The 27,728-nt window shown below is 38.2% G+C and overlaps 1 protein-coding gene across 2 annotated transcripts; it reads right to left on the reverse strand.

Moving 5' to 3' along the window:
* On the reverse strand, positions 1-27,728 carry AMIGO2 (adhesion molecule with Ig like domain 2). Of its 2 annotated transcripts, XM_025171083.2 has the most exons (3): positions 27,436-27,728; positions 5,375-5,417; positions 1-4,035 (listed from the first exon to the last, which is right to left on the reverse strand). In XM_025171083.2, the coding sequence occupies exon 3, from the start codon at positions 3,963-3,965 to the stop codon at positions 2,424-2,426; it is 1,542 nt and encodes a 513-aa protein (XP_025026851.2). In that variant the 5' UTR covers positions 3,966-4,035; positions 5,375-5,417; positions 27,436-27,728; the 3' UTR covers positions 1-2,423. The 2 variants fall into 2 exon arrangements, with proteins under 2 accessions (XP_025026851.2, XP_025026850.2); XM_025171082.2 differs by lacking the exon at positions 5,375-5,417.

Here is a 27,728-nt window from a genome sequence, read left to right on the forward strand (position 1 = left end):
AGATACTTTATTGTTGAATCAAGACTGACATGAAAATCAAATGGAATGTAAAGGAACAGAGAGCTTTAGACTTACATTTACTATAGATTTGTAAACTGGCCTATTGCACATATAGCTCTTAATCTTATTTACAAATGCAAGTCCTTGGTGGGGTAAACCACTCTGATTCTCTTTTGCTTGAGAGGAAGAACTGAAGCAAAGAAATTAATCTCATTTACATTGGCTAGACAGAGATAGCATTTTAAGTATAGTCATTCTAAACCATTTCTGCAAGGACTGGACGTTCCTGATCTTATATAAACTCATATAGTAGCAAGTAAGTGCTTCAAGGCTTTGGACAAAAGGAAATACAGCTGACTCAGGATACCAACAATCATTGGACAGTAAAACTAAAATAGCCACAACTTTATCAAGTGTAGACTAAGGGAACCATTTAACATTCTTTCATGAGACAGAATGGGTGGATGATGAATGTAGTAGATAGCAGTGTTTTCAGGAGTGATTAAAAAAAGTCAAGCTGGTGGTTGTGACAGTGTTACCGAAGCTCACATGCAATGCTTCTGTACATGTGTCAATATTCACACATGTAGAAAGGGACAGGGTTTTTATTGTGCTGCTGTGATCACCATCTTGACTGTTTTGAACCCATCCTGGAGATGCTGCTTTGAACCCATCCTGGAGAGGTGGGACTAAGGAGAATAGACCTATGGTTTACCGCCAAAGAACAATAACAATAACAATCCATTATTAATATTTTAATGGAAACCCTCTTACAAGGTTGCAATTGACAGCCAGCAGAGAAAGAGAAGATTCTCATCTGCAAGTTATATATGAAACTAGGGAATCGTAAGCTATTCTGCATGTCACTGCAGAAATGTCTACCTATTTGACAGGAACTCAAACGGTACAAACAATGCTATGCAAATAACTTGCAAATATCTTACCTACTTACAAGTGACTTGCAAATAACGTACTTTTTTTTGTACATCATTTACTGACACAAAACTATGCTAAAATGTATATGAAAGTACAATCTGTACAAAGTTCTAGCTTTCTGACAGAATGGATCATCCTAAAATTAGGACTTAATTGACAATTTTATATCAAAACTTCACAAGATGGAAGTTTCATGAATAGTTGTTTTGATACTTGCACATTAAACAATGACAAACAGCCTAACTACTTTGAATTTTACAAATAAAGCTCTAAACCAATAAATTCAATGAATCTAGGTTCTACAGAAGATAAAGTCTAGGCATCCATGCCATTTCATCACTGATGATGTGAAAGCCTACCTGCATTTGCAACATTTACCTTGGGGTCAATAGATTGGAGTATGGCTCTAAATAGGTCATCAAAAATAGTCAAAGTGCAGTAGAACTTATACAAAACATCTAATTGCACAAATCTTGATAATTTTACTTACAAAACTAATTCTATGCATTCTTTTTGTAGATATCTTCTGCTCAGCCCACACAGCACACACACATAAGTTTAAATCCAAACAGACAGGCCGGATATACTTCTACAGCATCATGGCTCTTATCCCTTTAAGACCTGTAAGGACAGACATTCCAGTAGTGCACCTCTGTCCTCACCTTACAGTAAATGGGAAAATAGTACTTCTTAAATACTGTTGGACTTTGGGTGTCTTGACAGAACTGAAGTGCTATCCCTTCTGATATACAGGCCTTCAAGGCTTAAGTGGTTTAATAGATCATACCTCTCGGCAGTATGATTTCTGCAAAAGTTTTCATTTTTTGAAGGTTATCTCATACTAGGTTTACCATACATTCCATTTCTAGATTTTAAAATTCAGTATAGAAAAAAAAAGAAAAAGAAAGCTAACCCTAACCCAGCTTTGCAATTTATCTAAACATCTATTTCAGAATATTCTGGGTTGTATAAATTCATTTGCTTCTTTATGTACTCAAGACAATGAGCAAAAATTGAATAAATGGCTATTTTGTTCTTCTATAAACTCTAGAAGACATATTTGATTCAGAGTCTGATCCCTGATAATACAGTCCCACTGGTTCTATACAGAGAAGCAGCTAGGGGCCTAATCTGATGGGACATCTGCCTGTGTAAGCTTTGTTCCACTGAATGAGAAGAGACCAAACATGACTCTTCATAAGACTACCTCCTAATTCATTTCAGAGCAAAGATTAGAAGGAGAGAACCCCACCCTGCTTGGCTACAAATGTCACGAAACAAAGAATTCCTCCCAACTGTTATCAGATTAATGCACATTCCTCCCACTAGTCTGAAAGGGAACGAGAAGATAACAGTGATAACACCTCACACTTCAAGATTTCCATTAAAAAAAAAAAATACAAAAGTTTCCCATGATTTTTCTTTTAACATAGGCTAAAGCTATGTCTGCTGCTGAGAGGGTTATGACATTAGAGGAGGTGGAAAACTTAAGAGGATGGCATGAAAGGTGTGTCCGAGAATACTGAGTTCATGGAATCGGAGTCTGATTTTGCTCGGGGTGTTTTCAGAATGCTTTCAGCAATTACAGTCTCATTGGGAAACATTCTGACTTTCCCATTTTGACCTGGCTTTGGCTCCTTCACAGGTTCAAGAAACACCACTCTTTTGCCACTGCTAGCTTTCTTCTCATCTGCTGGAAGTTCGAGGGGTGAATTGGAGGTTAGTATGGATGCATGAGGTGTGCTACTTTGGTTCAGTTGCCTTTTCCTTCTCTTCGACTTGCACTTACAAGGACAGGGCGTCAAGTAGAGGTAAAGAAGTACCAAAATAATACTGGCTACACAAGCTGCAAGGGTAGTAAAAGCTGTGTTAAATGTTTCATGTGAGTAAGATTTGTCCGCTGTGAAATTGCTGACATTTATTCTCACTTCAATTGTTTCATTCAATAGTCTTTTCTTATTTATTGCAACGCAGGAATAAAGCCCAGCATCTTCATACTGGGCGTCATCTATTTCCAAGCTCCCATTATGAAATACTTTGAAGTGTTCAGTTGTCTTTCCTGGCTCCAAAAATTGATTATCTGGGCTGATCCAAATGAAATGAGTCCCAGTGTCACTGATTTTGGTATCACAGGGTACTATAATCCTCTCACCAACTTGTGCTTCGTGAATAAAACCAAAGGCATGGAAAGAACCGTTAATGGTGCTTTCTGAGCAATTTAAGTAATTGTTCTGCAATAAAGGCAGTTTTTGGGAGTCTTTATTGCATGTGTATTCAGTCTTGAAGTCTTCCACTGAACTGAAATGCCGAAGGTACCAGAAGCTCAGCATGGAATAAAGTGTACAGTCACAATGAAATGGGTTCCCATGAAGATAAATTCCACTCAAGTGTCGAGCCGGTACTAAGCTCATGTCATTAATTGGTATTGACTGGATCTGATTGTAAGAAACGTCTAAGAGCACAAGTTCTGAGAGTTTATGTTTCCCAGTGTAGAGTTCTATTGGGAAGCGTGTGAGAGAGTTGTAACTTAAATACAGCTTTTGCAGTGTATGAATTCCTCCAAAAGCAGCAGAATCAATCTGTGCAATATGATTGTTATAAAGCAGCAGAACCTCCAGCATTCTCAGCTCCTGAAATACAGGATTATCCAGTGACCTCAAATTGTTGGAGGACAAGTCTAGGTACTTGACATTTGGAATAACTGAAAAGCTCCCTACAGAAATACTGAAAATATTGTTATGACTGAGAATGAGAGTGGTCAGCTTCTCAAGCAGCATGGGTATCCAGTCTTGATCCAAAATCCCAATTCTGTTGTGACTCAGATCCAGTCTTTTTATGTGCTTGAAAAGAGTTGATGGTACCCTTGAGAGGTTTCTGCTGGTGCAGCTCACAAGGTCACTGGCACAGATGCAAGTGGTGGGGCACATTACAGAGGCACTATAACATACACTTACAGTGAAGATTAAGAGGCATCCCAACCTCTTGTAGTTCCCATGAAGAGATGGAGTCGTGTGCCAAACAGAAGACATGACTGTGTTTTAGCCGTCTTCCAATTTTCCTTGCCACACTTTAGGCATGTAGGTCACTTTGTACCAATCACTGTTGAGAGAGAGAGATACATTAAAAAAAAAAAGGATATTAATATCTAAAACCATCCAACATTTTACGATATTCACCCAAATGAAGTTGATCATAAATTTAGGATCAGCCCTTCTTGTTGGGATTAATGGAAAGAAAACTAGAAAAGAGCCACGGAAGACTATTTTATATATGCATGAGACTACTATATGCACAAAAATGGAAAGACTTTGAAATACCCCCAATGGATTGGTGAAGATGATGGAACTAGCAGATATGACAAAATTAATCAATTTGTTTGCTTAGAGGAAGATGAACTATTACATTTATTAGTGACTGGAAAATGAACTTGTGATTTATGGGTTTGATGATTACATGTGTATTCAGTCTTGAAATCTTCCACTGAACTGAAATGTCGAAGGTACCAGAAGCTTAGGGGAGAAAGAAATTATGATGTAATCTTAGAAAGAGAAGATAAAATATAAATGCATTTACAACCGCTGTAAAAAAGATTGGAAGCTGCTTCTTTATAAACTTTTCGTTTTCTATTTCCTTTCTTTCTTATTCATTATTCTTCCTTATTTTCTTTGTTTCTTTTCTAATATTTGTATTGCTTTTATCTTGTTAAAAATTTCTTCAATAAAAATTATGTAAAAAAAAAGTTTATGATCCTTTCCCCTTCACCCCCATCCCAAGGAAGAATAGGCAGAAAAAAATTATACATGTAGTCCTCGCTAAGCGACTGCCTCATTCAGTGAGTGTTAGAAGTTACGACAGTGCTGAAAAACAACTTCACAACCAATGCCTGCTTTTATGACCTTCAGAGCATCCCTCAGTCATGTGATCGCCATTACAGTCAGTATACCTGACCTGTTGTTTTTCTATTTTTCCCCCCCTTGCAGAGTGGAGAAAATAGAGAGGAAGGGATTACGAGAGTGTAAGCAGGCACACAATGGGGAATACACTGGGCTGTTTGCATACCACATTCTGGGCTACCACTGCCAGCGAATTCCTTTCAATGTGTATTCCCCATTGTGTGAAACTGATTTGTCTTGTCAGTTACAGGCTGTGAGTCAGCTATGTCAGTGCTGGGGTGAGCATTTCAAAGGGCAGGGGAGTTAAGAAAAGGAAAGCACAGTCATGGTCACATGATTTCCCACTTAGCAACTACTTCACTTAATGACAGAGCTGCTGGTCCCAATTGTGGTTGCTAAGTGAGGACTACTTGTAAACATAGACAAAAATATGTGCAGTGCTCAGTTTTCATGGCTAGTCCATCTAGAATTGCCAACTCTAGCTGTAACCAATCTTGGCCATTTCCCATTTCCCAGTAAATGGCTGAATTTGCAACAATACATACCTGCCAGAAGTCAGTGGTCATCAACTGAATAATTACTAATTCCCTGTAAAAGAAGGTACCCCATTTATAAAATTATTTTCAATCTGTTTATACTAACTATAATCTGTCACACATCCACTTTCACAACTACAAGTTTCCTTCTTTCCTTCAAGATGAAAAAGCCAAAGAGAATCAAAAGTAGGAAGGTGATGAGGTGAAAGGAAAGGGTAGCTAGGAAGGAAAAGGAAAAGAAAGAAGGTGGGGAAATAAAGCTGAACAAAGATGACATACAGGGAAGAGGCAACTGGACCAGGAAGAAAAAAGAGAAAGTCCTATTTAAGCTTATAGGACAGGTTAAACTCCAGGCAAACAATGAGATAAACTTTGGTCAAGCTTCCAAGGCAGTCATGCTTTGCAGTGGAGATGCCTGAAGTCATCTGGAGCACTTGCTCAGCCCTTTGTTTTCAGGAGCTTCTTCTATTTTTATTAGGAAATGGAAGACAATCTTCTCACTTCCCAGGTAAAGATTTAGGGGAAGGGGGAAATTTGGAACTCTCTCAATTAGGTCACAGTACATATAGTGGCATTTTGCAACTCATTCCCTGCGGCTGTCCATCCAACTGGGTTAACACGGTATTGTTTTTGCATCTCTCTCCATAAGCAAATTAGAAACAAATTAATGCAAAAATATTAGTGTAAGTTAGTACAAAATATTACACAAGACAATCCTCTTGGATGGGACAGGCATAAAAATTTAATGGTGACACTAGTTTCAGTCTTCTGAAGTTATATATGATGTTATGTATGGAAGATGATTAAAAAAAAAAAAACTAAGGGAAATGTCCCTTATGATGTCAGGTATTGTTGGAGTATTCATATAGAAGGAAAGTATTTGCATGGTGTCTCAGATATGGGCCAACTGGATCAAATGTTTGTACTTGGTGGTGGAAATGCCAACCACAAAAAAGATGCAGTGCTGGATCTACTAATGCACATCCTGGAAAGGTAGCTATCTCTCAGTAAACTGAATTCAAATGTTTCTGGTGAGAGCAAATAAATACTGTATTTATCAGCATATAACAGGCACATTTTTTCCTAAAACTGGGGGCTGAAATCCTAGCTGTGTGTTATACGCTGATATGCCCTGAGGCTTCTCACCTCAAGCGGCAGGGCTGGGAGAGCATTTCTTTTTTGGCAGCTGGCACAACCCAGTGCTGCTGCTCCAGATGGCTGCAGAGGGAGGCACAGAGCCCGTGCCGCCCCGGCAAGGGGATCGGCGCTCCTCCGAAGGCTGCATCATGCAGTTGGGACCACAGGAGAGTCCAGAGATACGAGTTCTCCAGCACTCAGTGTCAGAGCAAAGTGCAAAGAGCAGATCCACAGCAGCTCCTCGGTTGGCTAAAATGGGAGGGGCAGGAAGCCATGTGCCACTCATTCCCCGGGCCTCTGACTTTGCAAACCAGCCACTGTCCTGAGAGTGCTGCACCTGGAGAAGGAAGAGTTAAGCGCCGGTGTGCGTGCGTGTGTGCGCGGGCATGTGTGTGCAGTATTCCTCCCCTGCCACTTGGTGATTCTGAGACACTTGCTGAGAGTCTTGGAGTGGGGTTGGAACAGGAAAAAAAACCGCACAAACACATGCATGTGTGCACACACACACACCAGCACACATGGAGGCCTGGGGAATGGGTGATGTGTGGCTCCCTGTGCCCCCCCCCCCCATTTTAGCAAACCAAGGAGCTGCTGCGGATCTGCTCTTTGCGCTTTGCTCTGACACTGAGTGCTGGAGAACGCGCATCTCCAGACTCTCCAGTGCTCCTAACAGTGCGGTGCAGCTCTCGGGGGAGGAGACACCCCTCCATGCCAAAGTTTCCCCAAAGGGAAGGAGAGAGGAGCAGGCGAGGCCAGGGGGAGCTGGAGGAGAGACTGCCTCTTCCACGCTCGCTGGTCTCGGGTTGATCTGAGAGGGGTCGGGCACAGCTCTCGGTGGGTGGCCAGGGGGGCGTTGCGCAGCGCACTGCGGCTCCACGCCTCCCTCTGTGGCCATCTGGCGTGGCAGTGCTGGGTTGTGGCAGCTGCCAAAAAAGAAATGCTTTGCTCTGACACACTGAGTGCCGGACCGCACGGATGATGTCACTGAAGACTGCAAACAGAGGAGGCATACCCTAATAATAAATTACTACACCCCCCAATCCACTCGGACCACCAGGAATTTTTAACTCCTACTGGTCTACCAGAGATCTTACCTGCCTGCCTGCTTCAGACAGGTAAGCAGGAAAGGAGGGAATAAGTACCAGTATGGTACTAAACAGATTACCATTACCACACACTATACAGAGCTAACAAACACTAATGGTACATACACACTATACACAGCCAGCCCACAACATACAAAAGAGGCGCCTTTTCTTTCATATTACATATTTACCTTATAAGTGGTATAAATATTAATAAGCAAAAAGTTCAGAGCTCCCTTTATTTTGCTCCCAAGTCATTTATTTTAAATTTACGTTTTTTTACTCAAACTTCCTTCTTAAAATTAAGGTGTGTGTTATACACCTGTGCGTGTTATACGCCAATAAATATGGTAAATCCAGATATCTCACAAGGTCACCATTCTTCCATGAAATCTCATGAAAGTTTTCTTTTTTTAAAATTAGACACTTTGAAGAAAAAAATATATGAACATGAAAAAAGAATATTTTAATATAATGCAGATGAACAAATCAAGGATTTAAAAATGTTATGGAGATTATAGCTTTCTAATGTGTTGTTAATTAGTTGTACATAGGTAAGTATATTGCATATATTATATCACACTAAAAGCTAAAGATCACCATTAAACATGAGCTAAAATTAAATATCAAGAACCATTGTCAACACAATCACTGAATGAAATGATATAATACGTTCAGTTGATATTACAAAGAATATATTCTGAATAATATCTCTCATAAAACTGAAATATACATTCTATGCATAGGTAAACCCCAATTTTGTATGTGGTACTAATGCATGCATTAAAGCCTAATGCATTAGATTTACATTTAAGATAGAAGGTGATTCTAGACACTGAGTCTTTTGGAGTGGGTGGCCACAATAAATCTAAACAAACAGCAACAACTGAAGCATACTTCCCCAACTTGTTCTTCTGTTGAGGGGATCAGATGACCTTTCCAATAAAAAGCAAATAATATCCTCGCAGTAATTATCATATATAAAGCTAATTCAGTATATGAGCATGAAATTGAGCAAACTCAGGGAGGCAGTGAAGGACAGGAAGGCCTGGCGCAATATGATTCATGGGGTCACGAAGAGTCGGACACGACTTAACGACTGAACAACAAAAAAAATTTCATCAGTTAAAATAGGAATTCAAGTTTTAAGATTTGTTTCATTGTAGTACAACTCATTTTCCAGAACTGTTGAGCTTTATGGTACTGCCATCCAATTTGAAAAAAAAAATGATCCAACCAATTTTTTCTGAGAACAATACATGGAGTGAATTTAATGTTCTTCTTCCACTGAAATTCTCATTGTTGCATCTCTATTACTACATTCAAATTCTGCATCTATTTAATCATACAATCTTTGATCTCTTTGGGTTCTGAGTCATACTTCACCAGCAGTCTATAAATAAGGCCCAACGAATTTCTGAATTGTTCATCATTGTGAAGTAAGAGTTTCAAAGGAGTTTCAAAATATTTTATCTTTGCCTTATTAATAATTAAATGTTCACTGAGCAAATTTATTAGATGTTACTCTTTGTGAAATCTTGCCAAAATCTTACAAAATCATTAATAATAAGTAATGTATTGGATATCCAAGATAAACAGAGGAAAAGAATCAGTCTAGGTTTCTAGGTCTCTATTATATGTTCAAACATATAATAACAATATGAGAGCACAGAGGATTAATGATTTTGTAAGATTTTGGCTTTGTAAGACTTCTCTGTAATGTTTACCATAAACAAAAGGCTGGAAACTAGTGTTGTATATAAATATTTATGCTTTCATGTTTTTAAAAATATTGATTTACTATTACATCTAGGCAGGAATATATGACACGACAATCCTCTGCGTTTAATAATAAAAGCGCTATGCCAGAAGAAAGAAATCAGAATTTAAAATTACTTTGATATAGCTGTTCCCTATCATTCAAAAACAGGATATGAGAAAATAAATGATTTCACCTAATAAGAAAAAAAAATGATGTGCTACATATTGCAAAGCCTTTGAGTGGCTTTCTATTCAATAGTGTAATATTGGATTATATACTAAAGACAAAATAGGGAGGCTCAATTTTTCCATTGCCAACTACTCATATATTCTTCACAGTGAGAATAAGATACCTTCTAGCCCCCAACAGTCTGCATCTTATAGAGAATACTGTTTTATAAGTAACATATTCTTTATAGCAAATGTGCTTTGATTCTCAATTTCACACGTACGTAGAATTGTAGTACAGGTATTACTATTAATTAGTATTTAAAATTATAGCCCGATTTACAGTCTGACTGGTTTCCTTAATATTGGAGGAGGTAAATTTGTAATTATATATTGTTAATTAGGGGACCTTACTAGATAAAAGACTAGATGCTTCTTGTCTCTCAAAGGGACATCAAAACTCCATTGTCAGTGTACTGATAGCTCTAGACCAGGGGTCCCCAAACTCTTAGGCTCATTGACCCCTTCATAAAGTTTCAGATTGTTCATTGAGCCCCAAACATTTATTATGTGAAAATAATTTAATAAATATTACTTTAACTAATAGTATTACTACTACTACTACTACTAATAATAATAATAATATAGTGAAAACTGAAGGAATCAAGATCCCTATGGAAATAACATCAAGAGTCTGGATGAAGAAGATCACTACAAGTACCTGGACATCCTTTAAGTTGACAACATCAAGCACATGGAAGCCAGGAAGAAGGCTAATAGTGAATACATCATGAGAGTAAAGACGATCTCAAAGTCCAAATTCAGTGGAGGAAATACCATTAAGGCAATTAACACCTGGGCAATTCCAGTCATTAGATGCACAGCTGGAATAGTAAACTGGACTCAGAACTAGAAGCCCTGGACAGGAAGACCAGAAAAAAATGACAATGAATCATTCCCTTCATCCAGGCAGCAATGTTGACAGACTCTACTTACCAAGGAGCATAGATGGACGTGGAATGTTGCAAGTACAGCAGACAGTTGAAGAAGAAAAAAGGACATTAGAAGAATATCTAAAGGAGAGTGAAGAAGGTGCACTGAAGCTAGCATACCATGAAGGCTTACTGAATACTGAAAAGACCAAACTGGCCTACAAGAAAGACCAAATGAAGAACAGAAAACAGACATGGAAGACAAAGTATTCCACACAGACACAGACACACACACACAAAGCAGATAACAACAAGACCTTGCAATAGCTAAGAGCGGGAATGTTGAAGAAAGAGATAGAGGGGCTAATTCTGGCTGCACAAGACCAAGCCTTAAGAACAAATGCATACAAAGCCAGAATTGAGAAGACAGCAACAGACAGCAAATGTCACCTCTGCAAAGAAGCTGAAGAAACAGTGGACCACCTACTCAGCTGCTGCAAGAAGATTGCACAGACTGACTACAAACAATGGCATGACAAAGTAGCAACAATGGTGCATTGGAATATCTGCAAGAAATACCATTTGCCTGCAAGCAAGAACTGGTGGGACCACAAAACAGGCAAAGCAATAGAAAATGAAGAAATTAAAGTGCTCAGGGACTTAAGAATTCAAACAGACAAGCATCTGCCACATAACACCCCAGGCTTAACAACTGTTGATAAGAAAGACAAAAAAACTGGATATTGGACATTGCAATACCTGGAGACAGCAGAATAGAAGGGAAAGAACTGGAGAAAATCACAAAATACAAAGACCTGTAAACAGGAATACAACAACTGTGGCAAAAGAAAGCAAAGATAGTACTAACAGTAATAGACGCTTTGGGTGCAATCCCAAAATATCTGGAGTACCACTTGAAGACCATCGGCACTGGCAAAATCACCATCAGTCAATTGCAAAAGGCAACTTTACTTGGAACAGCTTACATCCTGTGACAATACCTTTAACCCCATAAACTGTAAGGTTTACCGTTCAACAAAGCAGTTTACTCAAGCATAACGTAAGTAACTACAGACAAAGCCAGGGTTGGCTTGGCACAGCTTACATGGTACTTTATAGCTTCCCCATTCCCGCGCTTTACCCATCGCTTAGTTCCAGATTACCCACAGTAATCCCCCCTCGCCCAAATGCCAGATTCAGTCTGATGCTTTTGTCTTTCTGATTGCAGTCTATGGGTTGTGCTGTTGTTGCCTTTGTTGGGTTTGCCTGTGGCAAAGCCGGGAGTTCGTTGATTGCTTCACTTCCGAGCCTCTGCGCTTTCCTTTGTTTGCAGCGCCGAGGGGAAACAGCGCTGATGCAAAGTATCCGCTTGCGGTTTTGAGTTAAGCGTCGCCACCTGTCCATAATCAGCTCTGTCCATAATCAGCTCGTGGTTTCACTTCCCCTTTTCCTCTGCTCATGCCTGGGTGGTGAAATTGACTTAGGTGAAGCTGAGCGGTGCCTTCGCCGTGCTGTGCCGTGCCAGCTGAATCTGACATAAACAACATCTGTCTATCCCAGGTCCTTGGGAAGGAGTTGATAGGTAGATAAAAATGCCAAATCTAGTCTAAAGATTTGGCTTACTGTGCAACCAACAATGGATAGTCCCATCAACTGTGGGGGTCGATACTGACCACTGTGGGGAACCCTGCTATAAACAGTGCTTTGGCTTCTGTTCCTAAAGAAGCTTTGGGAACAAGTCTGTCTGCAATTCTGTAAGGCAGTCATGTCTTCTCCTGGCATCATAGGGCTCCTGCATAGGGGCTGTGGGTCGGCCCTCCCAGGTAAACCAGACAAGAAACATGACCAGATGAGCTACTTCTACTTTATTGATAGGCTACATTAACAGAATCTTGCAAATCTGAAAATACCAATCTCCCACTCTCTCTATTTACTACCTGATCATTTAGGGCTAGTACTTTCTAAGTTTCTTTCTCTGTCCATTACTCAGTTGGGGGCTCCTCCCCCTTTTATCAGATCATTCCCTAGGCAGCATCTCTACCCCCCCCCCATCTTCCAAGGTCATTTTCACATTCCATTACACAGTGTGATCTTAGGAGAAGATGAGGCTGCTTTAAAGTGAAGAAGATAGGAGCTACATTTAAGCTCTGGAGATCTCTGATGAACCTTTTCAAGAACTATTTCAGAAGCACTCTTCATCCTAATATCTAGTCATGCAGAGCATGAACAGAGAACCTGAACCACATCACCCAGTAACCAAACCAGCAGGCCCAAAGATAAGAGGTGCTGGAGCTTAGTTCAGCAATTTCATTCCTGAAACTTCCATGAATTGCACTGAGCATTATCAAAGAGGTCTGGCTCATGTCTTCTTTGAACTACTAGATGGAATGAAAATTGCTTGTTGTAGTGATATTCTGTGAATCATGCTAAGAAATTATGATTTACCTGAAGTAAGACTTGAATCTTCCTTTTTATTTTTTCTGGTGCCTTTGTCCTGGCAAAACCTGGACCGGTCACTGCAATTTTCTTGGCAAGATTTTTGTAAGTTGTCATTGCCTCCTTCCTAGGGCTGAGAGAGAGTGACTGGTCCAAAGTCATCCAGCTGGCTTCATGCCTAGGGCAGGACTAGAACTCACAGTCTCCCAATTTCTACCCTGTGCCTTTAACTACTACACAAAATTGGCTCTGATCCATATCTACCAAGCCCAAAACTAACTTAGCAGGCAAGCAAGGGGGAAGGAAGCTGAAGCTCCAGCAGTACATGAACCCAACCTCCTGTAGTTGCTACAGCCCTTTCTGGCCAAAATTAGCGGCCTGGTTTGCTGCCAGTTTGATGTAGCAGCAATTCAGGAAATATTTAGGCTCAATATATTTTCTAATTAAAATATCCACATTCAGGACAACTTGAAATATATTGAGAATGGACCAATATTCCAGTCATACATTTTGTACAATCTGCCCAGGATTCAAGGAATTTATATTATTATCATTTTTTTAATTAAAAAAGATTAAATATTGACAAGAAATATTTATATTTTATATCATTGTCTAGGAATTGAAATCATGTTTTCTTTGAAAATGCCCCGAGACAAAGGAAGAGCAAAGTTATTAAATGTATTTGCTTTTTTTAATTTGTTATATCCACACCATGCATGAAAATCCACAGGCTGGAGGATTTTTCTTCCAGCTTGATCAGATTTTTGAGTTGCATTGTGAAAAAAAAATCAATAATATTATGACTTTATTTTTTATGCTTTGTTGGGCAACTAAATGACTCATGTGTATTTGCACTTTTTAAAAAATAAGAACATACAGTTCTTTTCTTACAAAATTTTCAGACGTTATAACCAAAGAAAGTTTCCTATATAGTTTTGATATTTTTAAAAAAGAATCTTCTGGTTGCACTTACATATCATGCTAAAACATACTGTGGTTTGTTTGGTTTGGGCTTAGTAAGCTGAACAGAGTACTGTGGTCTGTAAAGTATGATTTATGGCAGCGGTGGCAACATTGGAGGCTTCAGGGATGGCAATTCAGCCTTCTACCTTTCTAAACTATTGTGACATCATCAAAGGGATGATGACATCATGGGAAGCAAGGGTATCTGAAAAAGTAAAAAAAAAGTTAAAAAGTCAAGATGGCACCCACAAATGTGCAATCAGAACTCCCTTTATGTGTGACCTTTATGTGTGACAACACATGACAAAAAAGGGCGAGACTTCAACTATAAAGAAATGGCAGTCATCTTGACTTTTTTTTTTTTTACCTCCCCCTACAATGGCCTGGTGAGATTATGGTTGTTTACAGCATCCATAATCCGAACTGCAAAGCCAAGCTTTTAAATGTGTGGTAAAGATTTAAAATACTTCCCCTCTAGAATTCCTTCCCTAATACATTCCCAGCAGCAAGAACAAATGGGACAATGAAGGTCTGTCATCTTTTTATATAAGTCTTTTCATGTGCTCAGCAATAATGACCTTTTTGCCTCAAAATATTAAATTAAGCAACTAATACTTCCACTGCTGAAAACACAGACCTAGAATGTAAGCAGATTACAGCATGCCGCTGATTACATATCCAGAAATTACATTATACTTCAACCTTATTTGCTTCAGGTCAGCAATCTAGCACACTGAAATGTTATCATCACATTAATACTAAAGGATAAATTCAGCTGAAAATCAGCAGTTAACCCAATAAAGTTTGCCGCCCCCCTTAAAATATACCAAATTACTTCTGAACATTGTTAAACTGATATTTAAATGCAATTCCTAAGATTTCTTGGCCCCTTCCTACCACTATTTTTTCCTAACTGGAGGAAATAGCTGTTGTTTCCTGCCAGTGTCCTCTGTCAATCACTAGTCAGCTAGAGCAGGATTTTTTAAACTATACTTTATAGAATCCTGCAAGACCTTGATGAGGTTCCACAAAAGACTAAGGGGGCGGGGTGGGGTGGGGTGGAGTTCACACAAATGCAGTCAAAGGAATCCATAGCACTTTTGTTAAGGTTCAGTGGGAAGGACAGGGCTTGTTCTTCCGTGTAAGGAAGACACAGTTGCCATTCTGAGGATCAGAAGTTCCAAGAACTTTTTTTTTAGCTAACAGGTTCCATGAATTGAAAAATTGCTGAGCTGAAGAATGTTTGGGAGTGTCCAGTGGCACAAAGCAGGGTGTTTCTTTTGGAACCACCTTTGTCTCCCATTGTGGATCAAGATATACCTCAGCTGGCCTCTCTTGAATGGGATTTTCGTAGTTTGTTCTGAAGCTACCAAGCCTAGGAACCCCTAGGTAGTCTTCAGGCTGGCCTCTGTGACGCTGGAACTCTCTAGTCTGAGACACTTTTGGGCAGACCTGCAGGAAAAGGCTCCTCTCAGCCATCTTTCAGACTGTAAATTGTAGGAAGACAGTTGAGAGATGCTCCAAAACAGATAGAAATTAAGCAACATGATTGCTTTGCTTTTGGTCTTAGAAGTGAGGGGCTGTTGCTGTTTTACAAAGCATCTCGGGAGTGGGGATGGTTTGATTTGTTCAAAACTTTGTCAAAACAAAGCACTCCTTAGAAGCTTTGTACAACTCTTTATGGTAACCATACAGAAACCAACTATTTGTGTTGGACCAGAAATCTTGGGATTAAATGTGATCTACATAAAGAGAATTTCACTTTGTAGAATTAGATTAATTAGTTTTAATGGGCTACTATTTTCATGGGCTACTTCAGCTACTATTTCAGACAGTAGTAGGATCCAATATATATCCATTTGTATTGTACATAACCATTATAAGCTCCTGGTAACTTGTTTTTATATCAACATTCAATATCTGTGATCATTCTAGTTCAGGTTTACAATTAAACTCATTTAAAAACTTGACTGGCTTTTAAGTTACACCTACATAACAGAATATTAGGCATTTTTGAACTTTAGGAACAGTACAGAATTTTAAAAATGTTATCAGCAGATATCTCCAGTAAACAGTAACCAGGGCATAGGAAATGTGTGGGACATAAAATAGTTCAGTAACAAGGTGCAATGTGAATTGCTGGTAGAGGATCTTAAATAAAAATTTTGGCTAAACATCTGCTGGTTAACACATTGTACTTAGCTGTTGTTTGCTTAACTGGGTTTTACTGAAACCCATAACTGATGGAGTTTACCCAACTTGCAAAGCTAAAATTTATAGCAGTATTATAATCATATCATGGCTTTGTACAATGTTTGAACTCTGAGACTTCATGTAGATAAAGTCATTACAGATCAGCCTTCCTCAAACTGGTGGTCTCCAAAAGTGCCACTGTAACTTGCATTATTTCTGGTTGTGTAATTCAACAAACTGGAGGTCATCACATTTGAGAAATTGATTGTACATTGTATAATACATTGCACCAAAGAGAAACCTGTGGGATTCTAATAGGTCACAGAAGTATGATTTAATCTACACCTTCAATTATGAAGAAAATTTATAGCATCACTGGGATATATAAAACTGTGTGGAATTGCTGGAACATCACTGAAAAGGGAAACTTTATTCAAGCAATAAATTGGTTGCTATATTTTTGTTACACTCTCTCTCCATTTGATAGTATCCAATTTGCACATTAATTTCACATTCTGCTTTGGCTGTAATTTAGTGCAGATAGCTTTAATAGCAGCCCCACTTTCCCTTTCTCTCACTTTTTCTGGATTTTTTTTAATCATCTTGTCTGAAGAAAACAACTTGGATACTCAAAAGCTTGCAAATTGTGCTATAAAAATAATATGAATTTTTGACCTCGTGGTTATTTTTTAAGTTTTTTAATAAATTATTTTATTTCCAAATTATAACCCTATGGGCAATGCACTCAGGGAGGTTAGAAGGGGAACAAGAATAAAAATTAATCAGAAGGTTTAGAACACAGTAATACGGATTAGAAGAACAAACATGTTATTTATCAAAAGCTAAATTAGCAAATGACTGACTCTTAGAACACGGCTTTGTGGAGAAATTATTAAGGGAATTATTTGAATTTATCTGTGAGAGTCAGAATGCAGCAGATTCAATTCTGTTTGACTAAAACCTACAAAAGGCAAACAGATCTTGTTTGTAAAGACATTTTCCCATCTTCATTAAAAAAGGATGTTCCGACATCATGAAACACCCTAATTTAATATTCAGATGCAGAGAAAATTACCAGCAATTACAAGAAAAAGTACAAAAATCTCATCAGCTCTGGAAGTTATTCTACAACCATGTGGTTTTAGCCAGCCAGCATTTTAAAATCTCAGAAGAGGCATGCAGTTACCAAAACATAACATACTATCCTAAACCACAAGCCTAACCACTAACTGATAGTAACAGGGATTCGTGAGTCATACTTTAAGTATGTAAGAATGGATGTGCTGTTTTAAAATATCTGTTTCAGAGCTCCTGAAGTTTGTCCATTCATCTCTGTAAATACTTAATGTTGGTACATAAGAATCAGAAAATCCTGAATCCCGCAGTTCTGGCTTGTTTGAATACTTCTTACCATAATCTATAAACACCAGAGTGATTTGAGAGGTTTAAATAAAAAAAAGGAGATGAATTTTCTTTTCTACTGCTTTCCTTTCTTAGAGGTTGGTTTAAACGTCCAAGAACAGATGTAATAACTGAATGTATTATTGGCCTTTAATACATAAAACATTCATGTTTGTGATAGGTGAAGCCCATAGTTTTTTTTTTTTTTTGGCCATTGTTTTCTAGAACAGTCCCCAAGTTGCTTGAGGCAAAGAGGGTTTTAAAGGAGACAAAAGCATGAAAAAAAAAATCAGAAATGTAAATTGAGGCTGTAATCTTATAACATCTACCAGAGACTTACAGCCATTGCCACATTAAGGGTTACTTCCAAATAGACATGTATAGAATTGAACTCTTAGTGTTGAATCAGAATGTAATAAGCCTAATTTAATAGCTATAAACTAAACATGTTCTTGACAGACTTTATTGCCATACAAATGAAGTTGACTTACTTTGTAAGAGGAAAACAGAGATTCTATTTAAGAAACTGCTAGAAATCTCTCTTGTTAAATAAATGGTTTCCTGGTCTACAACTGCACTCTGTAAAGAATTGTTAGAAAACACACTGCTGCCTTCACAATCTGAATGGGCTTTCCAACATTCCCTTGCAAATTCATACTTCAGGGGAAATTTGGTCATGGTGATTAAGGTCCTTTGTCAGGCAAGAGTTCCCATGCTGGCTGAGGAATTCTGGGAGTTGAAGTCCACATGTCTTAAAGTTGCCAAGGTTGAGAAACAGTGGTGTAGAATCTCATTTGGAATCTGGGAGTTCCTTTGAAAGAAGAACACATATGAAAACAGCTGATCTGGTTTTCTGGTGGTTTGAGGTGGGCCTTATAATACAAGTGGGGTGACGCTGAGTTTTAGGGGAACTTGGGGGGTTTATTTTTTAACAATGATATGCCTATTTTAGAATTTACATTACTATCTTTCATCTCTTTCCAACTCAAAAATGACAGGAAATTATAATTCAATTTTCAGCAAACATGGTTATGGGGGGTGGTTGCGCAGCTCTGAGATCACAAGTTGATTATACTTCTTCAAGAACACAAATGACTTGCTTTATAAATTCAGATCTTGTTGCACTACAATGAAAAAGAAATGACTATGATTTTAATATATACTTCCTATGCTAACATGTATACAGTAGTATTCAAACAAACAAACAAATGAAGTGATTTCTCTTTCAGCGTGTCAATATGTTGTATGTTTGTGCCAGTTGGTGTGATGAAGGCCAGAGTATGATGATGGCTGGAAAATTAATCTAGTAATCTAGAGATCTAAGTTTACACAGAATAGTGCGAACATGCTTGTAGTAAAACTGGGCTTTGATTACACTTTTGTTACAAATCTGCTAAGACTCACTTGTATCACGTCCTTACCATTAGCAGGGAATGTTGCATGTATCACGTGCAACCTAGTATTTGCCTACTCTATCATGGCAGTACAAGTAAGTAGAAAGCCTTGCTTAACCAAAGTTATAATGGGTGGCAATATAGGTAGAAAACTATATTTCTTACTCCTTTTTTTTGTGGTTTGTTAGTGTTGCTTACCCTGAAAGGACGTAGCATATTGGGTACGTATGTATAACATCTTGATTAAATAACTGTTGAGCATAGAAAAATGTCAGATTTCTGCATGTTTTAGTTTTAAACGGAAGATGTAGGATGTTGATTCTTTGTTGCAAAATACAAAGTGAATGCTACCACTTCATTCTTTTGGGGAAAATATCTGCCTTTGATTTTATCCGGATATATTCAGAAATGGAGATCATCCTCTGTTCATTCTTTTTTAAAACCATGTGGCAATTCTATTCAGAAATCTTGCTAGTTCAGTGAAAGGCCTTGCAGTTTTCTAGTGATATTAAAAATATTTAAACCGCAATTTGGGGGGCAGGGGAGAAAAGAGAGATATCAATTCTGTAGAGCAGTGTTTCTCAACCTTGGCAACTTAAGATGAGTGACTTCAACTCCCAGAATTCCCTAGCCAGCATGGCTGGCTGGGGAATTCTGGAAGTTGAGGTCTACTCATCTTAAAGTTCCTAAGGTGGCCTTTAGGAAGGCTCTGAAGACATGGCTCTGCCACCGTGCCTGGAGGTCCAGCAATGGTGGGGAGCTCTTACACAAGCTATATTGAGCTGCTATAGAGTGAATTCAGCTGCTGATTGTGATTTTATGTTTTTTAAACAGATTATGGATAGTTTTTATATGTTTGTATATTGGTTTTTAACTTGTTTTTATTGTTTTTACCAGTTATGAGCATCTCAAAGTCACTTAGATGAGATGGATGGCCATACAAATCAAATAAATGATAATAATACATTTATTCTACATTTCTGTTTTTGAGTTACTTTGCTTGATTAAGATGCAACAAAACTGAAGCCACAAAACTGTTAGTTGTGACAGTTTCAGCATTTCCTATCTTTCAATGTGTGTCATAACTACACCTGGCTAGGTGGCAGTCCCAACCTGATCATGGGTGATCTCAAAATCAAAGCAGGGTCAGATCTGATTAGTATTTAGATGGAAGAACACCATGAAAATACAGGGCAGTAAGCCAGATTTTGAAGTTTTTTTTTTTTTAATCTAAACAACTCAACAAAGGAACAGCAAACCTCATCCATATTGTTGCTAAGAAAAATACGAATATATCCATGAAGTTGCTAGCAGTTAAGCTTAGCCTGAAAGAGACTTTACCCTTAAGACCACCTCCAGTGTAGTGGAAAGGAACAGAAACCATATCGGCTTGTCTACAAACTGGCTAATATAATTGATTTCTTCTTCTGGATATGAATCACAGTTCTAGATTACATGGAGTGCCTCCTGGGTTTGTGCACTGAAAAGGCTTTTCAGACCTTCCAAATTGTGGAACAAGAGCCAATCTCTATCCTCTCTGTGCATTTATACTTGCATGAAGGCAAGGACTGAAAGGGATTTCATTCAGGAGCGAACAACTGCGCAATAACAAGAGTGCTTAAGTACAACAAAGAACACAATTGATTTACATTCAGGTATGGCAACATCATTGTGTTTTATCAGTACAGAATGTAAAGAACAGGGTACTTTAAAGAAAGGCAGCATTTAGTACATACAGTACCCCATATGAAAATTAAGGTGTAAATAGATGCAATTCTAAATACAAAGGCTGACTAGTGCATTATTATTTTTACAATATTATAGCCCTGTGCCCCAGGATGGCAAACATCTGTCAGGAATTCAAAACCCTGTGTTGCAAGCCAAGCCCCAAAATATTGTTTTCTAAGGAGCTTGGGATAACATACAAAGTTCCAGTCCATTATTAAAGTGAGATGTGTGCTCTCATGACCAAATAATGCAATCAGGAACTTGCAATTGCACATAGGGAACTTCCATTTCAAGACAATTGCTTTTTCTGAAATGGACATGTTTTAAGAAAAAAAAAATCTGGAACTTCCTGGAATAGACAGCTGGTCTACTGCTAATTAATTCTGGTTAATTTAAACCTGATTGCATTGACTGGGCTACCATATGTAGAAAGGCTTTCAAGGAAAGGAAGACAGCCAGGACAGAACAATCTTGGGTACATTTTATATGGGAATTAAAAGAGTTGAGAAACAGAAAGACTGGTTATCTGGAACAACCCATTCTTTTCCTCCCCTCTTATTTTGCTGTCAAGAACACTCTGAGATTGGTTAGAATGAGAATGACTGAGGTCTTCCAATAAATTTCATGAAGATTTAGAATCTTATTCTCTTGGGTTCTAATTAACACTCCAGCCACTTTACCAAACTAACATCTATAACCCTCCTCCTGTTTTCCCACAAGCATACGAGTAAACAAAGTAGCCACAAGCCTTCGATCATAGTGCACCTCCTGCAGTTACCAGAATTTGCTCGTGATTTAAGATCCATTTCTTACTCTACACTTGGCAGCAGCATTGTCCAAAGTCCAATCCCTAATCTCTTGGGGGCATTAACTTCCTTTAGCACTGAACATCAAGAACGTCTTTCCACCTACTAGTATAGCTGGATAAATATGTATGACTCAGTCACAAGATAAAGTCACCCTTTGGGGGAGGATGGGTGGCATATACATTTAATAAATAAATAAATAAATACAGACAGACAGACTAAGAGGCAAGCAAGAACTCTTTGAAACTCTTTCTAAAGGATGGATTGGAGTTGTCTTGACAGCAAATAGTTCTTTACTTATTTATTTGATATTTGTAAACTGCCTTTACCTAACAGGTAAATATTATAGGAACATTAGGTAACTGCATACTCATGGAGACAGCCGAAATGTTTAAATAATGTCAAATGAAAACTTCATCATAGAATTGAAGTTGTACCTTAATATTCATCAGTCATGGGAGAGCATGAACTGGATGTTGTCTGTACAGACATCCATCTTTGTTCTATACCTGTGGCAAGCCAACCACTAGTAAATGAATAGTGCATTGGAGGAATCTCACTGCTCTTTACAGGAGATTATTATTATTTGATCAGAGAAGGTTATGTTGCATCTAAAGCCTGTTTTATGACAAGAGCAACTCATAAATGGGTCTGCTGCATTATGAAAGTGCTACTCCAATCATAGACAGCCAGTTTGGTGTAGTGGTTTACAGCAGCAGGCTAGAAACCGGGAAATGGTGAGTTCTAGTCCTGTCTTAGGCACAAAGCCAGCTGGGTGACTTGGGCCAGTCACTTTTTCTCAGCCCTAGGAAGTAGGCAATGGCAAATCACTTCCAAAAATATTGCCAAGAAAACTGTAGAGATTAGTCCAGGCAGTCACCAGGAATCAACACTGACTCGAAGGCACACACACACACACTCCAGTCATGCAAGGCTGAATGGCCAAATCATTCTGTAGGAATAAGCAACACCTTTGTATTGCTTTCTAAACTCCTAGCACTGCTAACGTTGTTCAATAAAAGCTCTTCCTGTTTTAATTGGGCATCTCTTTTATGGATGGTTAGCTAATAGAGTTCTGCCCTAAATGTCACTCAACAAATACACACAGTGGAGAATGATTTTCTAAGGTTTTCCTATACCTGTTTTTTGACAGGACACGTATGAAATCAGTGCTTAGCAGAGTTCCATAAGAAATGATCTTGACAGTTTTCCTTTGCAGCATCCTGTGGCTTCTAGAATGCTGCTTGGAAGGCTGTGAGATCCTTAAGAACTGAATCAGAGGAAACACAAAGAGATGTTGGGTGGGCTAAGAGAAGGAAGCACAGCTTCTGACCCCTCTCTTTTATGGACACCGCTATTATATCTGTGCCTTCCATGAATGGCCAATCTGTCAACAATTTATCCCAGTCTGGCTCCAGCTAAAAACCTGGATACTGTTTGGCAACTGTTCTTTCCAGGAAAAAACAGGGAATTGGGTCTCAGAGTTCCTGTCATCTGATACTTCAATATCTTGACTCTGTTCTGTTTATAAATGTATTGATTCATTCATTGATCCCTCACATTAGAGACACAAAAACTTCATAAATATGACTGAGTGACAAGGATGGAGGAGCGGAATAGTAGAACTTACACTGGATGTGGTAACTCTTTATACTACTATACCATGTTATTGGCCTAGACTGTTTTACAGCAAACACTGGTGCTATACAGTAAATAACATCTTCCTATACCTTTTTTAAAATTAGATTTAGCAATATTATATATGGGGGTTAATTTCACTTTTAGAAAAGGAAGCATTATGGACAGCTTATCTACACTTGACAAAATTTATATAGTGGATAGAAGTAGATGACAGGATGTTTAGAAGTTGAAATTTTATGCTAAAGAGGAAAAAAAATTAATAATGCTTAATAATTTCCCCCTCAGTTGGAAGCCTTTCACTTTGTCCAGTCTGTTTGTATGCCATCTACACATACATTTTGGCCAATAAATTTCTTTACCTTAGATAAGGCAAATGGCCAATCTTTTGATGAGCAAAAGCTGTACTTCACATTTTAGAGGGGCTGTGAAAAAAGGGATAGGACCACATCACACATATAAGTAGGCTGACTTATTTAAAAGTTTTTTTTCCCCCAGAAGGGATCCCTTTTAAAAAATTTGATGGGCATATTTTAGGGGTTATCTACAGTTTTTAATCCATTTCCCACCTCAACCGTTATAGGTAGAAGGAACTTTGAAGGCAGCAAAAACCATGCCTGCCCTAGAGTTTAGGAGTGGTGTCCCTCTTCCCTTTAACAAAGCTATTTTCTATTCATAAAATAAAACTTCATATAGTCATAATACGGACCACAGAACTTAAAGATAAGTATACATGGGATTCCAACATAACATACTATCTCAATTGTGACTGTAGGACCAGGGAAGGAAGAGACTAGAATATCTGTCTGGGGAACTCCACAGAGCCTTTTCAACCTGCACTATTCTTTTGTAGACCTTTGCACTTAATGAAGTATCATTAAATTATAATGCCCCACAAACAGGAATCTTCTAAATTCGCCCACACATAGATATCTGTCCATGTATATTTTTTCTAAGAGAATAATTATAAGCATGCATGGTACTTTACTGTGCTGTAAAAATCTGACTATGATACTGATATAACCCATAAGATGTAAATGCAATACCATTGTAAATCCATTATGGCATTATGAATAGGTTGCCTTGACACCAAGGATTTTTGAATTGCATTCTACATTTTTCTTTGTTTTACTTACCCAATTTTTAGGGTAACATTTGAAAGGGCAATGGTAAATTGTAAAGTGATAATAATCACTTGCTGATTATTATCAGGACATCAGCATTGAAACAGCTTTTAAATACATGCAAATTTTGTTTTTGTGACATGATATCTGTGCTTTCATTTTCATTGGTCCTAATGTAGGTGTTGTCCTACTATGGATGTTAGATTTTCATGTAACCCAACAGTGTAACACAAGAATTAAGGTGAAGCTTGATGTTTGTAGGAGTGCAAAATATCTTTCAGGGAAAGGTAAAAAAAAAAAAAAAGTCTGATGAAGTCTGAGCATGCTCAGTGGCCAACCAGTGGTAACTGGTAAAGAACTGAAATCCAAGAGAAGAGAATAGAATGGAGTTGGTAGACCCTTGAATAACAACAGTTTTTCCTGCAACATCTCATTTGTCTTGTTTTACCATGATATAAGGAAAAAAAGGTAAAACAGAAAAATGGTTAGTTTTCATATAGCTTATAGACAAGAACAATATATTTCTCACAAAAATATTTTCTAAAGGTTTTCAATTCTGTGTGGGGAAAAAAGGTAAAAATCTTCTCAAAGGCATTCTATTTCTGCTTGTTTAATTGTCAATCACTCCAGGTGAGGCTGGCAAAACTGGAAACATTGATAATAATAGTTCTATTGTTTTATTACGTTACAAGAAAAGATTGTTAGGAAAAAAAAGAATAAAAAAGGGAAATTACTACATTCCACGTATTCAAAATTCATTACCCCTGGCACAGATTGAAGTTCAGGGTGATCATCTAGACGAGAAAAATCCCAGGAATCTGGTTGCTGAACCACCATAAAAGATTGATACTGAAGCATGAAATCTAATTTATTTATTTCCTCTAGGCCAGGAGTCTTTGTATCTAATTTAAAGCAACCAGTTACGAATTGGTCAGAACCATTCTTAATCAATGAATACATTGCATTTAAATGTAATGTATTACGCACTTTTTTTGTAATGTATTACGCACTTTTTTGAGAGAGAATTCCCTTGTACTGCTCCTAGGTATTTGATAACCTATGGTATATAAAATAATTGTCTTTAATCTCTTTTAAAGCATTTTCATTTATCATGAAAGATTCAGAAAAACCAAAATACTGATGTTGATTTCTATCTATCAAGTAGATAGTACCTATCAAGAACTATCAAATTCAATAGCTTGTAGTTCTTATTAATCAAAAAAGAATCACAATGGGTTCATTCATTCCAAAATGCAAAATATCTACTAGCTTTGGCTAAAAATGAGTGGAAAATGTATCACTGTTTCTTCTTGGTTAATTCTGGCAGAAGGGACAGGCGGTTAATCTGTACAGCTAGGAATATATGCCTGAATACTAGCCTCACTAACTCAGAGAAGGAAACATTCTCTGAGGCTGTATATTTCATTAATGGGCATATTTCATTAAAAGTAAATCTATTACATTTACTTTCATATTCAGAAGTTTATTGGAACCTGCATTGTTAATTTACTGATCTACCCAGCAGATTCAAATAACCCAATTTACTAAAATAAGCACATCAACATTTTAATTGGCTCAACATATTCACTGCCAAAAATAAAAATAAAATATGGACTCATTTCAGATATCTGTTTAATGTATACAGGACACTTTGCAGAGATTTATATTTATTATAATATGTTTCCTAATAGTTTTGCTAACAGTCATACATGACTGTTATGGATGTAGCAGTTGTAAAGAATGCCCCCTACCTCTATTTGATTTATGTGGACATACACCTGGATTTTTCTGAACACATAAACAAATAACAACTCTAACAACTTAAATTATTAATTGTAGTCAGATTTATCTTTTCCCCATTTGCGTAGCCTGTTGTGACATAGGTTTTCAACTCACATCTTATCATCTCCTTCCCTATGGAGTTCTACTATAAAGTCATCTCATCATGTAATTTTGGCACTCCTCATTTTCCCAGTTGTTGCAATTATTGCACCTAGCATTCTAGATGATGCAGAAAATTTCAGACTGTTTTTTTCTACGTATTTCCCAAGCGTTTTTCTCTCTCTCTCCCACCTCCATTTTTGCTTCAGTGCATCTTAATTGTAAAATTGTACAATCCTATGAATGTCAATGTAAAACTCCAGTAAGTTATACAACTTACTTTTATGGAATTATCTGTAGGCCTACAGTTTAAACAGATTTCTCCAACAGTTTAAATGCACACATTCTTCCTCCATTTTTTTTTTCTCACTAGGTTCATTAAGAATTTTTGTTCTTTGATTTACTGGTTCATCTTTATTGTGATGCCTCAAATGCTTTTCCTTACACTTCATCAACATCTTTTCAGTATTTCATCTGTCCACTTCTTTTTCCCATTCTGGTTCATGCTTAGCAATTAGTACCAGAAAAATATCCCCCCCCCCAAAAGCAGATAGAGGATGTTTATATCCATAATATTTGTATATGTTGGCTAGTATCTATAGATGCAAGTATAGAAAGAATAGCTATAACTTAAATATGAATACATCTCTACATAGACTATGATCACCTTATCAGTGACCATACTTAATTTGTTCCCAGTGCCAAGGATATCTTCAAGATCTCCTTTCTTGGGACTCTGTCATTAAATTAAAATAGATTTGGGGAAGGTGGCCATTCCAACATGGCATCGCTACTACCAAGTCTGTCTTTTATACATATAGGAGCACCTGGACTTCAAAGTTTTGTTCTAGAACAAAAGTGATCCCATGGAGTTGTAGTGCCTCAACAATCTCACAGAATCATAGGGTTGGAAGGATCGAATATCATTGTTACGCTGGATGCCCTGGAACACCTTTCTCACAAAGTAATGCTGAAACCCCCTGCCTCCCAAGTTTGCTGAAATTATGTTTCTGTGCCACATCTGGGTAACCCCTCCCACTCTCTTTGGAACAGAATTTGATTTTTCTCCCCTGCACTGTGAGCCCCCTCTCTCTTCTTTTTAGAGGGCAAATACTGTACAGGCACACACGCTTTCAAAAATAAGCAATTCCACGTTATCAGAAGGCCCGGGTAGTACAGAATTTCTCGGGTTGGAGGATTAATTATGCCTCTGTCCCGTTGAAATCATAAGGACAGGACTCGCTGCTAAAGGATCGGGCGCAGAGTGCAGAGTTTTGTTTTTTAAGTGCGAACGGTATTGTGACCGTCCCTGCTCTCCTCCCACCCCAAATATAGCATCCTGTGGGATCTCCGTGCTGAGAAGAAGCTCCGTATGAATGATCTTCAGGTCCTGCAAAGCGACCGTCCTTTCTGGAAAGCTTACCTCGGCTTACGAAGGCGCAGGAGCCAATGATTCATGGCAAGTCCAAGAAAAGATCCAAGACTGGATTACGCCCTGGACTTGACCACATCGCCCGCCTTTCCCAGCCGCCATGCATGTTCCTTTGCCCAGGCTCAGGCTACGTTTGAAGTTTGAGGTCGGCGGCAGCTGGAGAGGCGGCGGCGGCAGCCGAGCGCTCTGGGCGCGCACTCGACCCTCCCTGGGCATCTGCTCTGCCGCCTCCGCCCACCTCTTGACGGCGGATTGACTCGTAGCGCCTGAGCAGAAGCCTGTGG

Source organism: Python bivittatus, unplaced genomic scaffold, assembly GCF_059951505.1.
Source record: "Python bivittatus isolate LINGU-HERP-01145 unplaced genomic scaffold, Pbiv_v1 ctg000330_np1212, whole genome shotgun sequence".
Classification (NCBI taxonomy): Eukaryota; Metazoa; Chordata; class Lepidosauria; order Squamata; family Pythonidae; genus Python; species Python bivittatus.

Coding starts and splice junctions, on each gene's coding strand:
- AMIGO2 (XM_025171082.2), bottom strand. CDS start 3,965: ATGTCTTCTGTTTGGCACACGACTCCATCTCTTCATGGGAACTACAAG.